General features: G+C 39.1%; 1 protein-coding gene across 1 annotated transcript in view; it reads left to right on the top strand.

The window, feature by feature from the left end:
• MBD2 (methyl-CpG binding domain protein 2) overlaps nucleotides 1–22550 on the top strand; it is a 59466-nt gene that overhangs the window by 36410 nt on the left and 506 nt on the right. The window contains exons 4-6 of the mRNA XM_017648667.3: nucleotides 14445–14535; nucleotides 15827–16004; nucleotides 19882–20020. Coding sequence (XP_017504156.2) covers nucleotides 14445–14535; nucleotides 15827–16004; nucleotides 19882–20008 — 396 coding nt within the window. The 3' untranslated portion in view covers nucleotides 20009–20020. The remainder of the gene's footprint in view (nucleotides 1–14444; nucleotides 14536–15826; nucleotides 16005–19881; nucleotides 20021–22550) is intronic.

Genomic DNA, 22550 nt, shown 5'->3' with positions numbered 1-22550 from the left:
TTTGCATTTCCTTGCTAACTAATGACTGAGCACTGTTTCTGTTTATTGGCCATATAGATAATCTTTTTTCTGAAGTGCCTGTTCAGGTCTTTTATGCTTTGTTTTCTATTGGTTTATCTTTCTTTCATTGACTTGTGGGAGTTCTGTATATATTCTGGTTATGAGTCCTTTGTCAGATATATATTATAAATCTCTTTTCCCACTTTGTGACTTACCTTTTTTACTCTTGTAAAGGTATCCTTTGATAAATACAAGTTAATAATTATAAGAGAGTTAGGAGGTGGGATAGAGACTGGGAGGGTGTAGGAGTGGGGCTACTAGGGCAGAGTAATATTCTATTCCTTGATCTGGGAGGGGGTTACACAAGTGTGTTTACTTGTGAAACTTCAGTGAGCTGTATATTTATTCTTTTTTATAGGTTTCTGTATGTAATCCTTCAATAAAGATTGAGAAATAGTAAAGAATATACTTTAATCTCTTCTTTGTATTTCTGTAACATGTTTAAGGAAGTTTTGCTTAATCCAAGGTTATCAGTATATTCCTATGTGTCATACTGTAAAAGCTTTGCCTTTATATTTAGATCCACAATCCATCTAGAATTGACTTTTGTGCATGATATGTGGTGAATTTATTTTTTCCCCATATAGCTAGCTATATGTTCCCCATATGTCAACCCAGCACCATTTACTGAAAAGACATTTTTTAAAATTGAAGTATAGTTGATATACAATCTTATATTGGTTTCAAGTATATAAACCAGTGGTTAGGCAGCTACCCATATTATTAAATCCTTACCCCAACTAGTGCAATTACTACTGTCAAAACAGAAAGATGTTACAGAACCACTGGCTATATTCTCCATGCTGCACTTCCATCCCCATGACCAACTTATATTGTGACTGAGAATTTTTGTATCCCTTTATCCCCCTCCCTCTCCCTCTTCGCCTGTCCCAACCCCTCCCCCATGGTAACAACCAGTCACTTCTCAGTATCTATGAGTCTACTGCTGTTTTGTTTTGTTTTTAGATTCCACAGATAAGTCTAATCATATGGTATTTGTCCTCCTCCGCCTGGCTTTTTTCACTTAGCATAATACCCTGTAGGTCCAAACATGTCACAAATAAGATTTCTTTTTTATGGTTGTAAAATATTCCATTGTATTTATATGTACCACTTCTTTATTCATTCATCTATTGATGGACACTTTGGTTGCTTCCCTATCTTGGCTATTGAAAATAATGAGGCAATAAACATAGGTGTGCATGTATCTTTAAATCAGGGATTATGTTTTCTTCAGGTAAATTCCTAGAAGGGGAATTATTGGGTCATATGGTGTTTCTGTTTTTAGTTTTTTGAGGAACCTCCATACTGCTTTCCATAGTGGCTGCACCAATATACATTCCCACCAACAGTGTTGGAGGGCTCCCTTTTCTCCACATCTTTGTCAACACTTGTTATTTCTTGTCTTTTGGATGGTGGCCGTTGTAACTGGTGTGAGGTGATACCTCATTGTGGTTTTGATTTGCATTTCTCTGCTGATTAGTGATGTGGAGCATCTTTTCATGTGCCTGTTGACCATCTGTATTTCTTCTTTGGAAAAATGTCTGTTGAGGTCCTCTGCCATTTTTTAATCATGTTATTTATGGGATTTATTTTTATGTTGAGGCATATGACTTCTTTATAAATTTTGGATGTTAACCCCTTATTGGGTAAATCATTTATAAATATATTCCCAAAAGACCATTCTTTTTCATTGCTCAGTATTGCCACCTCTGTCATAAATGAGATGCAAAGTGTAAAAGTCTACAAAAGTCAGTTTTTGGGCTCCCGGTTCTACTTTTTGGTCTGTTTGTATGCGTGAATTCATTTCTGTACTCTATATTCTATGTCATGGGTCTGTTTCTCTTCTTTCCCAATGCCACACTGTCTTAATTACTATAGTTTTATTAAAAAGTTTTGATATCTGATAGTATAAGTTTTCCAGCTTTGTTAATCTTGGTTCAGGATTTGGTTAGTCCTGGCTATTACCATTTCCACCTAAATTTTAGACTCAGCTTGTTCAGTCTTCTCAAAAACCTGCTAGGATTTACATCTATAGATCATTGTGGGGGAGAATTAGCATTTTTATAATATTAAGTCTTATAATTCATGAGCCTTATATATTCCTCCACTAAAATTTTGTAGTTTTCAGCCTAGAGATCTTAAATGATTTCTAGATATTTGTTGGTTTTGGTGCTACCCTAAATGACTCCGTTCATGGTTTTTGTATTTTCTAGTTGTCGCTAATATGTAGAAATAAGTTGATTTTCTATACTGACTTTGTATCCAGTTATCTTCTAAATATACTTATTAAATAATCAGATAAATCATATAAATCACTTTGATTTTATACATGAACAAAGAAACATATCATCTGCAAATGAGTTTTATGTCTTTGATGATCCTTAAACCTTTTACTTTATTATTTCCTTGTCTTATTTCATCGCTAGGATTTCCAGTACAATCTTGAAGTGATAACAAATATCTTTGTCTCATTGATGATACTAAGGAACATTTTAATGTTTCTCCATTAAATACAATCCTTTCTGTAGGTTTTTTGGTAAATAGCCTTTTTTCAGATTGAAGAAATTCAATTATTTTCCTAATTTACTAACAGTGTTTTATCAATTGGTATTACATTTTATCAAATTCTTTTTCTCTGCCTAGTCAAATGATGAAATGATTTTTATTCCTTATTCTAGTAATATAGTGATTTATAGTGATTGGTCTATATGGTGAATTGCATTGCTTGTTTTTTTGAATTTTAAACAAACCTTGAATTCCTGGATTAAGCCCAGTATGGTCATGATATATTATTATTATTAATGTTGTTTAGATTTGCTGTTACTTCATTTAGCATTTTTTGCATTTTATATTCACAAGAGAAATTGACTGACAGTTTTATTTTCTTGAAGTTTTCTTCTCAAGCGTTAGTATCAAGGTTCTGCTGGTCTTGTAATATATTAATAGAGGAAGGTGATCCCTCTTTTAATAGTTTTGGAAAGAGTTTATGTAAGATTGGCACTATTCTTTAAGTGTTTGGAAGAATTAATTGTGAAGCCATCTCAGCCTAAGTTATTTGTTTTTTTTAACAGGAAACCTTGAAGTTATAACTTACCAAATTCAACTTATTTAATAGTACATGTATGAATATTCATGTTTCCTATTTCTTTTTATACCAACTTTGAGAAAGTCCTTCTCTAGGGATTTGTACATTTCATTTCATAATTTGCAAATTTAATGGTGAAGGTTGTTCATAATACTTTATAGTGAATTTTTTAGTATTTGTAGAATCTGTTGTGATATCCTCTTTTCTCTGATACTGGTAGTATCTTGCTGAGGGTGGAATGAAGGACTGGGAGGGCTTTCTGAACAAGTTTTGACCTCAATCTATACATGCTCTTTTCCCCATGGAAATCTAAAGTTCAATTTTATCATCAAATTTATTAAGATAACATTTAATGTGTAGATGGGTTATGCTTTGTCTTATTTGACACATTGTCTTGAAGTATTCTTGTAGTAATATTGGGACCTCTGTTTTCTTAATCTGTATTTGCTTGCTCTTTCTTTTTATTTTCAGCTTTCTGATTCCCTTTATTTTTAGATATGTCCCTTGCATAAAACATGCAGTTGATTTTTTTCCCTGTGATCTGAGGGTCTTTTTTTCTTTTATAGGTGAGTTTACCGTTACATTTATTATTATGGATATGTTTGGTTTTGATTCTGTAACTGTGTTCATATACTGTTTTTCTGGTATTTCTATTTTTGCTCTGTGGTCTAGGTTTTCCATTTAAGTCCATACTTCTGATAGTTTTGAGAATTTGTAACCTGATTTTAGTTCTAGTGGTTGCTGAATGTCATATTTTAAATAGTACAGATGTACTTCTCTTCCTTGATTTATCAGTATTAAATAGGAAATAGTATCCATTAATGTCCCACTATAAAAAACTGAGGAATTAATTTACACTACTGAAATGAATTTCAAGAAAGCTTTTCTGAAGGGCAGCTCTTCTGATTAAAAAAACTAATAATAGCTCTCTACTAGAGACCAAAGTTCTTGCAGTTGAGTGTGTTCTAAAATCATATTAATTCATTTATTCAACAGCTGATTATATTACCAGTGCTATATAGCACAAAAGTCAGACATGCACCTTGTTCTCTTGAAACTTTCAATCTAATAAGGAAAACAGATACTGAACAAGTAATTCCAAGTGTGTGGAAATGTGACAAATAAATGAAATAAAGAACATAGTGCATATGTAAGCCCATATATGGGCTCATGTGTTAGAAGAAAATAATTATTATAACTTTTCCTCTGGAAAACTTACAGGCATCATCAGTGAGTACTGTTATTCCATGGTACCCATTCAGGCTTTTGCCAAGTATTATATGCCCACTTTGTATAAAGTAGAGCATATTCATGGCAAAATTTAGACAAGCAGTTAAAGTAGATGGTTACTGTACCTCAATCCTCAACACTAACTTTTGCCCTTTCTTCATTCATCCATCATATTAAGCCCAAGTTACTATTCTTTGCACTGACAGGAGATCTCACTATAGTTTGTTTAGGCACATAAATCAAGCTTTTCTTTCATTTACATAATAATTTTCTTATTATTATCTAGCCCTTTCTTCCTAGGCCAGTCCTACAAAATAAGGGGGTAGCTCCTGTTGGGCTTTTGATGTTTGCAGGCTGTGGTATTTAAGGTAAGTGGTTTTTGCTGACCAGAACTAGTCAACTCAGATATATGGGGTTGATTGGAAATTGAGAAGCTTATAAACTAGACAGTGAATTCCTCCTGGGCAGGAAACCCTGTTCCTCAGTATAGCCCTAAGCCAGTGTCTTACATATTTAGCTTTTAACCTTCTGAGTCAGTGAACATAAAGTGCACATTTTCTGGGTTTTGCTTTAGTCCGTACGTGACAAGGTCCTTTGTTCTTTGATTAGGTTTAGCAAAAGTCTTAGAAAAATGAGTAAGATACTCATTGAATTTGTGAAATCCTAACATTAGAAAATATTCTGAGCAATTCCATAGAAGTTCATACTTTCAAAGAGTTTTCTTATTTTTTTATCAGTGTTTTGCTAACCTTCTGAGTTAGATAAGGCAGTTGTTAGTACTTTTTGTGAAAATACACCCAGAGAGATTAAGTGACTTACCTAAGACAGCACATCTGCTTAATGGTTGAGTCAGGGCTGAAGCACTTAGCTCCCAAACCAGTGCTCTTTCTGTTACCCTCTACTTCCTCTACTTCATCCCACAGACATTTGAGTACCAAGTAGGTATCTAACATCATGCTCTTGACAGAGATGGAGACTGCCAATTAAGACTCATAAAATGGTAGATTTTAAAGGTAATTTGGTTCTTCTGTTTTACAAAGAATTATGTTTGTCCTCATATACCTTAAAAGGTATATCATGTCTTACGCATTTTAAATATTTATTTCATTAGGAAAAAATGCTACAGTCTGATTTCTTTGACAATTACTGTTTGAAGTTTTAATTTGTTCTTTAGTAGTAATACAAAACACAGAAACATACAGGGAACCATCATAAAAGCAGACTTTCCTAAGTCTTCTGACAGCAGGTAATTGCAAGAGTGGGCAAAGGAGGCCTGAATCAGGGAACTGGATTTGATAATTAGGAGGTTCCTGTGACCGTGGGCAGGTCATGTTGATGTAATAGTAGGTGTAGAGCACAGGTCAGACGGAAAAGACCGAGTAGAAGGTGAGGAAATAAGATGAGAAGTTTCTCTCCTTATGGAAAGAGGAAGAAAGATAGAGAGGGTTTCAGGGAGAAGTAGTATGAATAAGGACATTTTTTTAGGGGATAAATGTTCGGGTGTATCTGTCATTTCAGGGGAAGAATCCCAAAGAGAGGAAGGAGGAGAATGGAAAATGTGAGAGTAGAATTTGGACAAATTGATAGGGCAAGATCTGGAGGCAGGGGAAGAGGTGGCTGAGGTCCAAGAGTAGAGGTACTCTTAGGAAGGCAGCGGAAGTCTTTCCCCCAGGATGGCGGATGCATGAAGGTCCAGAGGAGGTCCAAGGTGGATGGGAGGGCATGAAGAGGCTCACAGAGCTTAGGCTTGAGCTCCTGGCTTTTCTAGCTGGTTGTAGAGTTGATTGTTACAGGCTTCTTGGCGTAGGAGCTAATATTCAACTTAATGGTATTTAAAATAAACAGAATCAGGAGTTCGGATGTATAGGAGTTTTAGATGAACTTTACTTGGTTTCATACTGAAATTTCATGTGCTTCTGTATAATCAGTTCATTCTTCTCTAAGGGAGATTATAATTTCAAAAAGTAAGGGAAGGTGAATTTTAAGATAACAGATGAGGGGTAAAATAAGATTTAAGTTTTTGTGTGGCTCTGTTTGGCGAAGTGCTTATTCTCTGGGCTTTTAGTTTAGAATTGGTGGGGTCCTACTGATAACTTCATCCTGAGAATTTATGGAAACTAACATGGAAGATGAGCCTGTCGGCTCTGTAGTGTTGCCGCATATACCTGAACACCTGATGTGGGTCTGAAAGGAGCTGGGCCTTCCAGTAGTCACTGGCAGATTTGGGTGTGCCTGTGACCCTGTGGTCATGATGGAGAGCTCTAAAATCTTCTAAAATCTGTTCATCAGATGTTTTTTTAACTTACGGTTTGGGATATAAAATGTCCCGGTCCAGTTTTTTGGTCCTCTATCTTCCAGTAGAAATGATACCATAAATGGCTCTAGCATCCCAGACCAGCTCATTGAAGACCATTTAATTGAAAGTGTGTCTGTCTGAATTACCAAAAATAATTACTGTTGATAACCATGTTTCTGTCAGGAAGTACGTTAGATTTCAGCTCCTAAGGTAAGACATGTTTCTGCCACAAACTTCTGCTTTGTCTTACTTGGCCCCTAGCCGTCTGTGAGTGACAAAGAGGCACCCAGCTCCAGGCTGCTTGGGGTGGATCCTCCAAGCCCAGGACTGAGGAACTGGGGTACAGGTTCTTAAAAGTGGAGAATGGAGCTGGCTGTGTCCCTCTGATCTTCTTCCCTTGTCCTTTCTCCGGGCCAGTGGTTCTCAACCAGACCTGACTTTGTTGTCCCCTCCCCAACCCCCGTATACCTGGAGAAATTTGGAGAAGTCCAGAGACATTGGTTGTCCCAGTGGAGGTGTGCACCTGGTGTCTAGTGGGCATAGTGGGGTGTCTAGTTCAACATCCACAACAAAGACCTGTCCAACCCGAAATGTCATTTAGGCCATCGCTGCTGGTTCTAGTTTTTTTTTCCCCCTTCCTGCTTCACTGCAGAACAGAAATAGCTTATGTTCTCCAATTCTCTCCCACCTTCTATTCTTGAAACAAGCTCAGAGCCCTCTTGAGGTTTCTCTAAAGGCTTTACTGTCATCACAACCTGGAAATTGATGAAGTATAAATAACAAGAAAATTATAGTTTCAGGAATCTTAATTAAAAGCTTTCCATGTTATCCCCTGGACTTTAAATGGAACAATATTCTTTCCCTTCTCTAGCTTCAGTCCATTCTTTGCCGCTGTGGTTTCGTCATTCCTGGGGCCTCCCCCCTCCCTGACCCCCCCTGCTCGGCCTGGGAAGAGCCTCGGCAGTGATCCTCTCCCTGGTCGTGCAAAGGAGGCACGACAGGAGGGGTGAAAACTCCTTGGGTTGTTTAAGTGAGGAGTTAAGGGCCAGTTCCTTTGTCCTGCATAGATCCAGCCAGAGCTATTGTCTGATGCCCTCCTTTTAAGAAATTCTCAGAAAGAGATTATATCACAGCGTTTCCCAAAGTGCTGGGGCAGGGCCCAGCGGCCTCCTTTCTCTATTCATCTCTCCTCCTTCCCGGCCCCCACTATACTTACCTCCACCTCCAGCTTCACAGGCATGGACCTGAGCAGCTGCACAGGGCTTCATGCTGAGAGGGACCAGTTGACTGCTCTACTATTGCTGCCATGAAATTCTTAATACTTTTTGAACAAGGGGCCTCCCATTTTCATTTTGTCCTTGGCCCTGCAAACTGTATAGCTGGCTCTGCTGACTGAAGTTCTCCCAGCCAACTTCGGTTCTAGGTGAGAAGCAGTATGGCTTAGATGGGAACAAGAGGAAGAGTTTCAAAATACGTTTAGTAGCAAGAAGCTCCCGGCTGAAAATTGGGAGGGAGGACAGATTTGGATGCATGTGCTCAGTCTTCAGTTGTGAATACCTGTCTTTCGGAGTTGATTATTTTTTGCTTTCCTTACATTTATTAATTTTAATAATAATTTTAATAAGATGACCAACTGCTTATTAAGTGCATGTGTGATCAGCAGTGTGCTAGAAGCCGTGGGTGAAACTAAATAATAAAATGATGCTTGTTCTCTTCTGAGCATGTTGAGTGTTTATGAAACCGCTTTATTTAGTTTCCATAACCCTTTGTGATTTATTTTACTGTCCCGTTTGGTAAGGTTGGAAACTGATACTGAAAGAGTTAAGTTCATCATTCAACTTTAAAAAGCTAGTATATGCAAAGCAAGGGTTTGAACAAAGCAATAGGTGGGTCAGACTCTGAAGCCCAGTCCCATTCATTCTGTAACTGAGAAGTTAAGTCTTCTGCCCTCTGAGTTAGTTGACTCCCAAGCTGAGGCCATGAGTTAAACACAGAAGGTCAATGCGTCTTTGTTAGTGAATTTTAAAAAAATATTACACAGGCATGTAAATGCTTTTCAAATTAAATATAACGGTAGATAAAAATAATACTGGTATATTTGGTGCTAGTTGTTTTTCAGTGTATTCATGAGAAATAGGTATTAACATAATTAACCTAAACTGCTATTCTTATAGAAAAAATTCAGAACCCTTCAGTTATATATGCTTATTAGTAAATCACTCCCTCTCCCCTGTTTTATGAAATACCTCCTACCACTCCATTGTTAGTGTGACTTATAGAAAGTGTTTTCTTGGAGTAAGTGTCTCAGTCTTTGATTTACATCTACCAAATAAAAATTTAGTTGATATTTGCAATTTATTCTAAAAAAGTTAATTTGCAGAAATATATATTACACCAATATTTTGGTTTTTATCATATGAGCCAGCCCAAATTATTATTTGTCTTCTAAAAGATCAATGCCAAATATGAGTCTGGGCTTCTTCTGCTTGATGAGGAGGCAGGCATCAGCACAGAACACCTACAACTGATGACTTACACAGTATTACTTATTAGTGGGTAAATGGATTAAGAGTGATTTGATAATTTTCTTAGCATTTATTGATCTTTCATCAGCCTTTGATTTCATAAATGGAAGGGTCTAAGACCTATTACCATATGCTCTAACATAGAGCCAAACTTGCAAATGTTCTTCCAGAATTTTAATTGTTAAGATTACGACTGTTTAATTACATGACCAGAGTTTTAATTCCAGCTGAACCACTGACTAATTGTGCAACCATTGGTAAGTTACTGTAGGTGGGACTAATAATATCTTCTTCAAAATGCTGTGGGAAATACTGACTGAATTACTGTACGTCAGGCACTTAGCACAGTGCTGCCTGTGGGAAGGGCCTGATGGGTAAGTGGTAGTAGTTCTCCTCCTCCTCCTCTTATTCCACCAAGAGAATGTGACTGGGCATAACCAGAACTCTGGGGAAACCCTTTCTGTATTTACACCTAACAGTTTCATATGCTCTTAAAAATACTTGGGCACATGTTCTTCTGTAATGAAAAATAGAAAAGCAAATGTCTTCCTCCTTTCCTCTGCAAGGAGAGGATAGAATGATATAATTTTTACCTTCTTATAACCAGAAGTGAAACCCAGAGATCTCAGGTGATCAGTATGTGCTAGCTGTGTGCATGCACTACCATTCTCTTAACACAAACCAAACCAGTCTTTCTCGAGCTGAAATTCCTGGGCCTGCCTTAAATCACCTTAAAAAAATAAATGATAATCTAGCCCCCTGTCCCCAGACCCACTGAACAGAACTTCTGAGGCCTTGGAATATACCTTAAAATAAACCACCCTGCTTATTACTCTTCTGTATAAAAACATCTAGCAACGTTGGCCTGTACTCCCTTTCTCACCTCCTCACCTTTGCTTTAGCTGTATCCTTGGCCTGGAGTGGTCTTTCTTCCTCTATGGAATTCTTACACATTTGTTAAAGGTTGGCTTTTCCTTCTTGGATTCTCTCAAATTGAAGTCAAATTTATATCTTCATTATTGCCGTTACCACAGTTGACTCTGGAGTTTTGCTAATTTTCCACGAAACAGTAAGCTTCTAGAGGGCAGTGACTGCCAATTATCCCTGGTGCCCAGCAAAATACTTGTGTGTAATGGGCACTAAAAGAATATTTATTGAATTTGGATCAGTCTCATTACTTTTTTCCAGTAAACCATCCTGTTCTGACTTCCAGGAGAACACAGATCCCTCCAGAGTACCTAAACTCAGGGTGACAGAGGATAGTTACCTCTGACCAGCCTTAGTTCCCAGCACATCAGAATGGGTGTGTGTGTGTGTGTGTGGTTGCGAGGAGTTGTTTGTGTTCCCTGTTCCTGCCTTACCCTCTTCTTTGGATAGCCTTTGTAAGGCAAGTTGAACAAATCCCCCAAAGTCCCAGTTAAATCCACAGCAATTAAGAAAAGAAAATGCTACAGTTGTATTCTGGGTGGGTTTTACTTTCAGGAAACAGGTTTGATCTTTCATCCCACGAGAGCTGCAGCTTTTCCTAATGTAGCATCACGACTGTCCTCTGGGGCTGTCAGGTGATAGTGGACATGTGGCTGTGCCTCCACTGATGTCAGAGGGATGCTTCCTACAGAGGGGACAGCTCCAGTTTCTAGTAAGATGGTTCCTCTAAAGCTGGACTGCCCCATCACTGATATTTTAGGCACTCTTGTGGTTTTGGATGACATTCAATCCCATCCTATGCTCCTCCACCAGCTGGTTTTATGGTATGGGGCATTGCCTACACCATCGGCACTGTGATGGGATGCACACATGGGTGCTATCCAGTCTTTGTACGTACTTGAGGGTGACAGAGAACAAGATATTAGAGGCCCTTGGAGGGTCTGGCTAGTACAGATTAAAAGTGGATGGAATAACTGAGAGTGATTGCACATTTTGGTAGTTTCTCCAAATATCAAATCACTGCCCCTTAAAAGTATTACACTGATTATTTGGCCTTACACCAGGCAGCAAGGTTAAGCTGAGGAAAGTATTGGATATAGCAGGTAAAATCACATTTTCAGTGGGTAGCTTAGGGTTTACGAAAGCAGCAGTGTTTAGGAACGTGTAGGGGAAGAGACTGGATAGCTAGCACAGAGGAGGACTCTACAAATTTATGGAGACTCATCTTTTCAATACTTTTCATGTTTAGACTTCTAAGATTGGAGAAGTAATGCAATAGGAAGAACTCCAGATGACCACAATTAATCACCTTTGTAAAACGTGGAACTTAGTGCATAGATCAGGAAATTTTAACTTTAGGCAGAGGAAGACCTCCCCTACCTGCAGCCCTTCAAGGCATTCAGGGCTATAAAGTGACAAAGAATGATGAGAAAAGGACATTGAATTTGGTGAGAGGAGTAGAGTAAATGTAGTGGAAGTTCTTGGAAAGGGGATGGGATAATAAAGTTGAAATGGGTCTGGGGGGAATGGAGACATTGCTTATTGATCATTCCTTGGGGTATTGGCTTGGAAAAAAAAGAAAATGTAATGGATAATGTTTGTGTTTATAAAAAAGCTGAGAACATAGTAACAGCACCCTGAAGAACCCCCTCGTGCTGACCCCCTGTAGTCAGACCTCCCTCCACCCTTAATCCCTGGCAACCATTCCTATGGCTTTTTCTTTTTCAGAATTTCATATAAATTGAATCATACAGGGTATAAAAGAGTGGCTTCTTTTTCAGCATAATGCCTGCTTTATATAGATTTTTAAAATACTTTAAAAAGCAAAGAATCCCTTCCCTCCCCCAAACAAATAAACAAAACAGAACAGGTAGGAACCTGAGAAGATGAATGTAGAGAAGGTGAGTTAGGGGAACATACTGATGCAGGCAGACACTTACCTCATGAAAACTGTTTCAGTTCTCACGAAAAGTAGGCGAGTTTATTAGCTTTGACTGAGTGGTAGGAAGGATGGAGAGGAGGGCAGTGGTGACCTTGACCAGTTAAATGTTTTCTTAAACTAGCCTCCTCCTCTGACCTTTCTCACTTTCCCAACAACTCTGGGATTTGTGGGGGGGTGGGAATTACACACACACAAACATAGATAAATTAATGTATCTCCATTTTCATGGCATAAGACTATAAAGAGATTATCAGTACATACCAGATTCAATTTAAGATTTAGTTCAGAGCTATTGTTTGACATGGGATGGAGCCAATTTGTAATCTAGAACTGGACACTCATTTTTTAACCCAAAATTTATTTGGCAAAATTTTCCTTTCTAAATTTTACATCATTTTCCTTCATATTAATAGGATTTAAAAATTAAGAATTAAAAATTATAGGATGTAAAAATTTAACTTTTGATATCTCGAGTTGGAATTTTTAGATGTAAAATATTACTAATCATATCTGTACATAATTTCCATACTTTATTTTTTGGTAATGTTGATTACTTTTTTGAAAATTAAATTACATACATATTTATAACATTTTATTATAAAATCACTTACTAATCTCATACTGATTCTTGTGAACATTTTTTCATTAGGAATTAACTGGCCTTTGTTTTCTTTGTTTTTTAATATAACTAATAGTCAGAGCATAAATGGTGTTATTCCCCCAAGGACACAACAGAAATCAAACAGAATTTCTTGGGACATTTATCACACATATGAATTATTACCTTCACCAATTTTTCTCCCTTGATGGTTAATGGATTCATGTTCTCATATATGTTGATCACTTATTCTGCTGATAATACAGTTTGTAGATAGATGTAAGAAGATGTCACCCTATACTAAAAGGAGAATGAAGTATTACCTTGCTGGTAACCCTGGGTGCTAGCATTAAGGTCATTATAAATCCAACATGTTACTATTCTGCATACAATTATTTTACTGTATTTTCACATTTGTCTAGATGGCAATTATCTGATATTTTTTATATATCCAGAAGTCAGAATATAGGCCCAGAAAGCCCTCTGAGTGGTCAAAATTTGCCGAAAGTAAAAATAATAAACCTTCCTCTGTGACAGATGCTTTACATATATGGCCATATTTAATCCCCATGACAGTCTTATGTGGTAGTCATTGCTGCCACATTTTCCAGAAGAGGAAATTGAAGCTTCTGAGGTTGTAGAACTTGCCCAAGGTTCTAGAACTTGCTCTACATCTAGAGCCTGGGTTTCAACTTAGGTTTGTGTGTCCCTGTAGTTCCCCATTCTGAGTCCAGTTCCTCCCATATTCAGTCATTCACACAAATATTTTTTCAGTACCCACTATGTGATAGGCCCCATATATCTAGGATTATGCACAGAGTCTTGAGGAATTCATTTATCTGCTTTTTTTGGGCTGCAGTAAATACAAATCAGACTAGAAAAGAGAGGAGGCTGGAGGGCAAAAACACTGCTGCATCCACAGGGCCCAGCACAGCACATAGTAGGAACTCAATAAATACATGTTGAGTAGATGAATGACGTTAGCAAGAAGTAATAGTTAACTGGGAGAAAAAAATAAAGCGTAGAAAGGATATAAAATCAAACAGCAGAACTGTCTTGGACCATTGAGTGTTTGAATAAGTTGCATACTCAGTAGGCCAATAGGGTGTGGAGAGCCTTCAATGTGCTCACTGAGCCTGGAATGATGACCTGGGGCCACTGAGTGACTGAGGTGAGGCAGGCTCTGCAACAGGGAGAAAGTCACTCATGAGTGTGATATCCTGTTTAAACAACAAGGAAGTGTGTAAGACATTTAGAAAAGTTTCCATAAAAAATGGCCCCATTTCTTCTTAAAGTATGCCAACAGATGAAACTTCAGGGTCTTGGAAAAAATCAATAGGTGGTGCAGTTCTTTCAAGAATGATATTGGGTAAAGGGGTATTACATAATATAATTTGTTTTCTTTTCCCTGATAAATGATAACCTTCAATTTTTGTGCCAAATGAGTCTTTAAAAAATTCAAGTTACATTCTCTGGAAGACACCTTCTCAAGAACTCTCTATAGAAGACAGCAGATTACAATCTTTAGTATTGTAACATGCAAATAAGTTTCATAAAACCAAAAAAACCCCCAGCATTTTTTGAGTAATATCATTTGAAAGAATTATGGTATGTTGAAGTAATTCATTTTTGGAGTATCCTTTAGCTTTCTGTTCGGAAAGAAAATGGAGAAATTAGGCAACTATTGGAATGATTTCAATTTCATTATTCAACAGCATCGATGCGCTACTTTCTTGTTCCAAGAATGTATCTATTAACAGTGATGTTTTGCCTTACAGCTTTTCTGGGAGAAGAGGCTACAAGGACTTAGTGCATCAGATGTAACAGAACAAATTATAAAAACCATGGAACTACCTAAAGGTCTTCAAGGTATTATCCAAGTTCAGTTGAGCAGTTACACGCTGTGTGCCAGGCTCTGTGTTAGAGGCTGTGGATTCAGACATGATTGAGACAAAGTCTTTACTATGGGGCATCGTGTGCTGTGCTGGGTGATAGACCTCTTGTGTTTAGTACACTCAGGGAAAATGTCCTTGAAAAGCGTGTGTGTTTCAGGGATGCTTCCATGCTGTTGTTACCTAAGACTTTTTCTCTGTAGAAATTTTGGCTTTCATTTAGATTCATCATGTAAGTTAACCCATGTGCTGCTTTTAGAACCCATGCAGCTGAGTGGCGGAATTTCCCAAGCTTCCTGCTCTGAGCAGCATCTGGCCCCAGCACTTGCTCTTTCTGTCCTCCTCTTATCAAAAAAAACCTGCTAACAGCTCACCTGTCTCTCCTTCCGCAACTGCTGCTGCAAACAGTGGGAACAGGTGCACATTGGTCCTGTAGCAGCAGCAAGTGGGATCTGGGAGCGAGAACTCAGTTGCTGGTGTACCTGTCATATCATCTGTTAATTCCAAGTTCTAGAGAAACATTATTCTTCAAATATTAGAGCTTAGGCTTCTACATCTTGATAGAATATAGACTGCTCAAAAATCCTCGTAATTCATGGTCAGCATATTGTCTCATCCATCTATGTTCTTGGAAATCACTGCTTTATTAGCAAGTTTAGGACTTCAGGCAGTGCATTTGAATGTGGCCTTGGTGCCGGTCTCCTCCAAGTAGCCAGGGTGTGCAATTATTCGTTCTGTTAGTTTGGATATTTTGTTAGATATTTGAAAAAGCTGTTAAAAGCTGCGAAGTGTGGCATCCCTACACTAACTTCTCCTTTGAAGTCCTAAAACAAAGGCAATAAGTGTTGAGATAGTGCTGGAAATTAATGCTAAAAGCTGCAAGAGAAACTATTCCAGGACTCCAGGGACACTTCATGGAGATACTTGAGTATAATAAGACTTTTGTATGGACTTAGGTCATTAAAATAATTGACCTTGCTTGAGGAAATGTAGCCAACTTTTAGAAAGTATAGTACTTTGGAAAATGTATTTTAGAGTTATGTTTCAGTTTTATTAAAATGCTCAGCTGTTTTGTTACTGTTCTTAAATGTTGATTCTTTGGTGTGTAATAATTGTTAAGTACCTATATTATCCTTTGCTACTTTGGTTTGTGTCAGTTTTAAATCTGATCCTGAAGGAGCAGAAGAATATCCATTGTTTTAGGTTATATAAAGTTTTCTTAGCACATCTGTAAGTTTCCTGTAATTAGTCCTGATGTCTAATTGCAGGAGTTGGTCCAGGTAGTAACGACGAGACCCTTTTATCTGCTGTTGCCAGTGCTTTGCACACAAGCTCTGCACCAATCACAGGACAGGTCTCCGCGGCTGTGGAGAAGAACCCCGCCGTCTGGCTTAACACATCTCAACCCCTCTGCAAGGCTTTCATCGTCACAGATGAAGACATTAGGTGAGGTGGCGTAACATAACTTCGAAACCTTGGTTTTAACAAGTTAAAAAATTTGATAAATTTTATACTGCTTATTAGCTTTGGTGGTACATCTAGTAAGTGATGAATCAATCCAAAAGTTACACTTTTTTTTTTCAACAGATCTTTTGTTTAATGAATGGAAGGTGATATAGAATGTTTAGAGCAAATGTGCTCTTGAAAAAGGTAGAAGTGCTGTTGTTACCAGGGGCGTCATCACAATCATGTGCTGAGGGCAGATCGGTGGCACTCTCTGCACCCCATTTTGGCAGTGTCTTTTGCAAGTTGGGGTTCAGCCCTTCTGCTCTCAAGAACCCCTTTCATTCAGTTAGGCCCTTTGTAATCACTTCCTGCATTGGCATGTCTGCACACCAATCCCTCTTTAAAGCATATCAGAGCCATGCTGCTTTAAGCTCAGTTGTGTTTTCAGAATTCAGCTTACTTACCTTGATTATTCTTACCTCGCTTAAGCTCAAGTTAGAGATTTATTATCTCTACTTGACCTTGTTTCAAGTTAAGATTTAAGGTGAGTCTAAAGACACACACACACATACACACATACACTCTGCCAGATGAGGAGCAAATGGGAAAGAAGCAAAGGATGAAGCAGTAAACCAGAGCCAGGAATGAGGAGAGGCCACAGGCTACTTCTGTTAACACCTTTTACTCTTTCTAAGGCTGGGCCATAAATTAGGTTTTTAGCAGAAAATAGGGAAAAGAAAACATACAACGCAGATTGATAATGCCCAGAAGTATAAACAAACCATTGCCCAGAGGAAGCAAAACTATTCCAGATATTAAGACCAGAGATTCTTACATGGGATTTATGAACTTCAGTATCAGTACCACAGAATGATTCTGCAGTATACTGTATTTTCTTTAAGGCTAGGACAGACACTGTGTGTACTTCACTGTTTCTAGCCTCTGCATGTTAGATCAGGAAGTTCAACTAGAGTATCGGTCCTAGGCAAAACCAGCAGGTGGCACTTTTGAATCATAATTTTTGAATATGTTTTATATTTGTACTTTTTTCTAAATACATAAAAAGTTAGCATGGAAATGTTTTTAAATTCATGAGTTTATAGTCATTCCTTTTACAAAGATGTAAAAGGGTTCAAAGTTGTATTTGTATGCCTTGATTGTGTGGAATTTTATAATCAACTTTATTTTTTAAGAAAAACAAAATGTAGAATCAAGGAAAAAAAATCATCTTGCTTTTTTTTTTTTGGATTATTCTTACCCTTGAGGAAGGAAATTACTCGGGAAACAAATTCTCACCTGTCTTAGTACCCAGTTAAACAGCAGGGATTTCACTAGGCCATTAGGGGTGTTGACTGAGTTCTGTGCGTGACATCCTGGGAATGTTGATGGCCTCAACCCCAGATGTTTTGATTACAGAGGAAACTATCTCAGAGTCAGACCTGGATGATTTCCTTTCAGGGTAAACTTGTCTAACAAATTGCCCCTTGATTTCATTGTCATAGAAATGTTGAATTAGTACAGGTTCAGAGAAATTTAATGCAAATGGGAATTGTTATCCTTCTTCCAATTGAGTAGCCACTATTGTTTCATTAAACCTTCAACTAAAGATCTCAACACACAGTGTATACTTTTTTCTGCACATTTTGTGGTATTTTCATCTAGGGGTGTAATTGTTTTCTAATACTGAGTAACACATGCTCACAAATTTAGCAGCTTGAAATAACACTTGTTTATAGCTCACAGTTCTATCAGTCAGAAGCCTGGGCCAGGCATGGCTGGATTCTCTGCCCTTGCTTTTACAAGGCTGAAATCAAAGGGTGGGTGGGACTACATTCCCTTCTGGATATTGGGGTCCTCCTTCAAGCTCCTGTGATTGTTGCAGAATTCATTTCCTTGTAGCTGTAGTACTGAGGCCCTTTTCTCTCATGGCTGTGGGATGGGGCTGCTCTCAGCAGTTAGAGACTGACAGCAGGTCCTGCCCCGTGGCCTCCTCCATTTTCCTTCTCCAACTTCTTTCAGGAAGGACCGGCCCCTTTTAAGGGCTCTTAGGTCAAGCCCTCTGCAATAATCTCTTTTGATCATCTCCTAATCAATTGATTAGTAACCCAATTAATGAGTAATACCCGATCATATTCATAAGTTCTGCCTGCCCTTAAGGGAGGGAGTTATACAAGGAGAGTGGGCACAGGAGTGGAGCACGGGCTTTTTGGGGGCTGTGTTGGAATCCTGCCTACCACACTGGGCACAAGCTTTCACAAATTGGGGGGTAATGCTCCTGACAAAAGAGGATCAACTGCAAATTAAAGATATACTTCTCTGGCAGACGCACCACTTGCCCTATTTTTTTTCACTTCGTAATAAGTTTACTCTCCTACTCGCTGTTAAGAATGAGAGCCTGCCAGTGAGACTGATGTGCCGTTCGTCATAAGCCTTGAGTCCCTGAGCCTGAAGCAAGACTAACTCTTCTTGACCTTGTTCCACTACATGAAAATGTGTTCAGCTCATTTCTTTTAATATGACAGAGGCTATAGTTCTCAGACTAACCCAATGACAGCCTCCCTCTACTTAAAAATTCATTTAAAAAATAGGAGTCTGTATTACTTAACTCTGTGCTGTTTTTAGAGTAATAAAGATGACATCTAAAGGTTTTGTGGCTACACACGTTATGCTGACTTCTCACCTTGGATGCTGTCTCATGAGATAAAGGGACATGCAGGCTGGAAGTGTAGTAACTTCACAACTGGGTGAGCACCCAAGGAGTGAATGCTCAGTGGAGTCTTTAGAAAATTGCTCCCCGACCCTTCTCCTTTCCCACGTTTGGGGCAGTGGTGCAATATGTCTTCCTCAATTACTGGTAGAGAAAATCGCTTTTTTTCTTCAGCAGACCCTGGTATTCCTTGCTGTGTCTCTGGGCGCCTCCATCATAACCAGCTTTCCTCTGGCCTCGGGAGGCGAATCGTCCTGTTTTCTAGACAAGGCAAAGCCTTGCACCTGGCCTTTGCTTCTCCACTTCTGGGTGTGAATCTCTATCTCTCGTCTATTCTTGCTAAGACTGTTGTGTGAACCCTTCTCTTGTCCTGTCAGGGAGCCGCTCTCTCAAATTTTTTTTTCAGCTTTTTAAAGATAAAGTACATACCAGTAACCTTTCTGTGCTGTTTCTGTCTAAGGGTTCAGAGCCTTTTTTTATGACTTGGCTTTATTAACTCTCTTTTGGGTTCCTGCTGCAGTGCCCAAGACACAAACTGTGGCGTGTTCTCAACCTACTCAGATCATCCCAGCTGAAGAGATGTTTTTCAGTTTCCATCCTTGGAAATAGGATCATGTGGTCTTACCTCCTTCGTGACGGCATGTTGCCAGCAGGCCTGGAACCCGGGAGGGAGCTCTGACAGGCTTTCCCCTGACATAGCCAGAGAATGCCAAACTAAACCCCAGTTTATCATGCCCCTACTTCTCCATCTTTCTCAGAGCTCCAATGAACAAATCTCTTTTCTTCTTTTATTTTCCGTATTACTTCCCTTTTCTATGCCTGCTTGCAAATTATTACCAATTATCCTTTATAGGAATCACCCCAAATCCTCACATACTTGAAATTTTTGAAGTTGAAGAAAAGGTCACTGAAGTAAATCTTTATACTTTTGGCATTATCTGTAAGGTGAGGGTCACCTGCCTGTCTGAATATCCGCCCCTCTTTTTGGCAAGGCTCCTCCTTGGTGTGATTTGGTTTTGTGAGTGTAGACATGATTTTTACAAAGTCTGAGAGGTAGAAAATGTATTTCTGAGGAATTTCCATGATTTTGAAGTAAAAATAAACAAGTAGCAGCTGCACGTTTCCCTTACTTGCCAAATTATTAGTGTCTTTTTATTCTGCTTTTAAAAGGAAACAGGAAGAGCGAGTACAACAGGTCCGTAAGAAATTAGAAGAAGCACTGATGGCAGACATCTTGTCACGAGCCGCCGATACAGAAGAGATGGATATTGAAGTGGACAGTGGAGATGAAGCCTAAGAATATGATCAGGTGGGCTAACAGAGAGAGAGAGAGAGAGACGTGGGACTTAAGATGTTTTCTTTTCATTTCTCCTCTGCAGTATATAAAAAGCCTTCTCCTCTACATGCACTGTTTGGCCCCCTGTGTATTTAAGGACCATATAAGTCATTGCTTCATTTTTTTCTCATTATGTGAAGACATTCACACCCTTGCAGCCATTTGCAAGGGCTCTAGCTTCCTTTATTAGCCATGGGGAACACCTCCAGAGTGTCTAGGGAAGAGCCGGGGAAGAAGGAAAGGGCTCTGCCAGGTGGGGGTAGCAGTCCCCCCACCGCAGGAGCTTTCAGTGCCTCTTTACGCCCTCCTCAAAACTATGGCCACAGAGTCGGCAAAAATCCCTCCTTTGTCTAGGTTCTCTCTGGCACAGGCTAGATGCGGGAGAATTAACAGGACATACTAAAGTATAATAAATAATTTACCTGAAAAGTACAAATTTTGACCTATCCTGAAATCTGGAACTCCCACGAGTCTCACAGGTTCTGTTCCCCTGGGTGTATCTTCTCTTGATGGTTATGCTCAGATGCCCTGAGGTGTGGCATTTTGCGTCAACTCTGTCCTGCTTTGTTTGGGCAGGCCTTGTCTTGCCTTCTGCCACCCATAAGCCAATTCTTGATTTGTATCCTTGAAGCCAGCTGAAAGGTGAAGGGAAGAGAGGAGAGATGAGAGAGAACCAGCACAGTGGGTAGGAAATCTCTGCCCCTGGAGGTGCCTTTGAGCCCTTCTCTATCCTTTTCAGTTTGGGAACTCACCCCTTGTCCTGAGAGCCTCTTTTGCATCCAGTCCTGGGTCCTGGGGACACTCGTGGACACAGCCACACAGTCCCTGTGCTCACAAGATGAACGGCATAAGTGTATTAAACAGATGCTCACATGACCATAAGTGTTATAAAGGAAAAACAAAGGCATGGGAGCTGATGGCCGGGGAGCTGGTGGGATGTGAAGGGCCACCACAGAGGGAGTGACATTTACCATGAGTCTGCAAGGCAAGTAGGAGTGAGCCGAAGCCGGTAAAAAGTGTTCCCATCAGAAGCAGCACAGCAAGGTGAGCTGGGTTCCTTTAAGGAGCAGATGAGATCGCTGTGGTCGGAATGTAAGTCTAGGGAGGTTGGGAGAATGTGTCGAGACAGATCTCATCACTCTGAGCCATACTTCCGTGTGGATTATTGTTAAGGATCTTGATCTTTATCATTAAAACCATTGGGAATCCACTGAAGGCTGAGTAACACGGTCAGATTTGCTTACTTACTAGATCTCTGTGGCTGCTGCGTGAAAACAGGGATTGGCATAGGGAAAGCTCAGAGGCAGGGAGGCCAGTAAGGAGGCTGCTGGGGTCCAGCAGGAGGGATGTGGCTGCAGCAGGTGTCGGCTGTGGCTATGGGAAAAAAGAGGAAAAGTTAACTTAAGGTATGTTTGGAAATAGAGTTGATTTGACCAGGTGATTGGTTGGAGGGGCAAGTGGTGAGGCTATCACTTGAGGCCTGGGAGGAGCAGCGTGGGTCCCGTGCAGTACAGGACCAGGCTGAGGGCGCTGGTGCAGGGGCTCCCTTCCCATCAGTGCCTGGGTCTTAGTTCACTTCATGTGGTGCCTCAGCGAGACAGGAATCAGGCGAATCAGGCCATCACTGAAATGTGTTCATTTACATATTCAGAGAAGGCAGCCCCATCTGGTCACACAGTTCCCTGAGCACACAGAGCCATTTGAATCCAGTTCAGTGCTTATTAAGTCTTTTTTCCACCTTATTGAGGACAGGAAGATACTGTGTGGACATTGAATCTTGTTTTCTTCTGTGTGTGTGTGTGTGTGTCTTTGTTTTGTATGTATGTGTGTGTGTGTGTATACATATATATATATATAAACATATATATATAGCATATATATAAAACCTCAATAATAGATTGAAGTTATTGTGCTACCAAATATTTTATAGTCATAGAGGAGCCCAAGTTAGCAAACATTCTGGGAATGACTGCAAGAAGACAACTATTAAAAAAAAGTGTTAAAATATTTAGCTACAGATGAGGTATAGGACAAAATACAGAAATAGTTCAGTTTGCAATTGCATGGTACACATCCAGGTTAAACAGTAATAAAACTTCACTGCTCATCTATCATCTATAAATGCTCTGAAATAAATCATTGTGAAGTAAAACCACTGTTAGTGGAAATTTTCCTAAATTTTCTCAAAGATGTTTGTACTTGACTGTATCTAGTATATATTTTTTTCATGTATATGCCCTATGATTTCTATTTTTTGTGATGATTTAAGTAAGTATAGATGGAAAATATTTGCAGTAGTATACAAAGGGGTACATGGGATTTCTCTGCAAATGAAATTTAAAGGTTATCATCAAAATAAAACACTTGAAACAATGAGGAGATATATTGAGTACTTTTGTGTACAATGTGCTGTAACTAGATGCCAATCTGGGCTTTAAAAACATGGTTCTAAGTGAAATGTAACCTCTAACTACTTTTCCAAGTTTTGCTGACCTCAGCTGAG

Source organism: Manis javanica, chromosome 9 (genome assembly GCF_040802235.1).
Source record: "Manis javanica isolate MJ-LG chromosome 9, MJ_LKY, whole genome shotgun sequence".
NCBI lineage: Eukaryota > Metazoa > Chordata > Mammalia > Pholidota > Manidae > Manis > Manis javanica.
The sequence above is the reverse complement of the archived record's forward strand: the minus strand, read 5'-3'. Positions and strand labels throughout refer to the sequence as shown.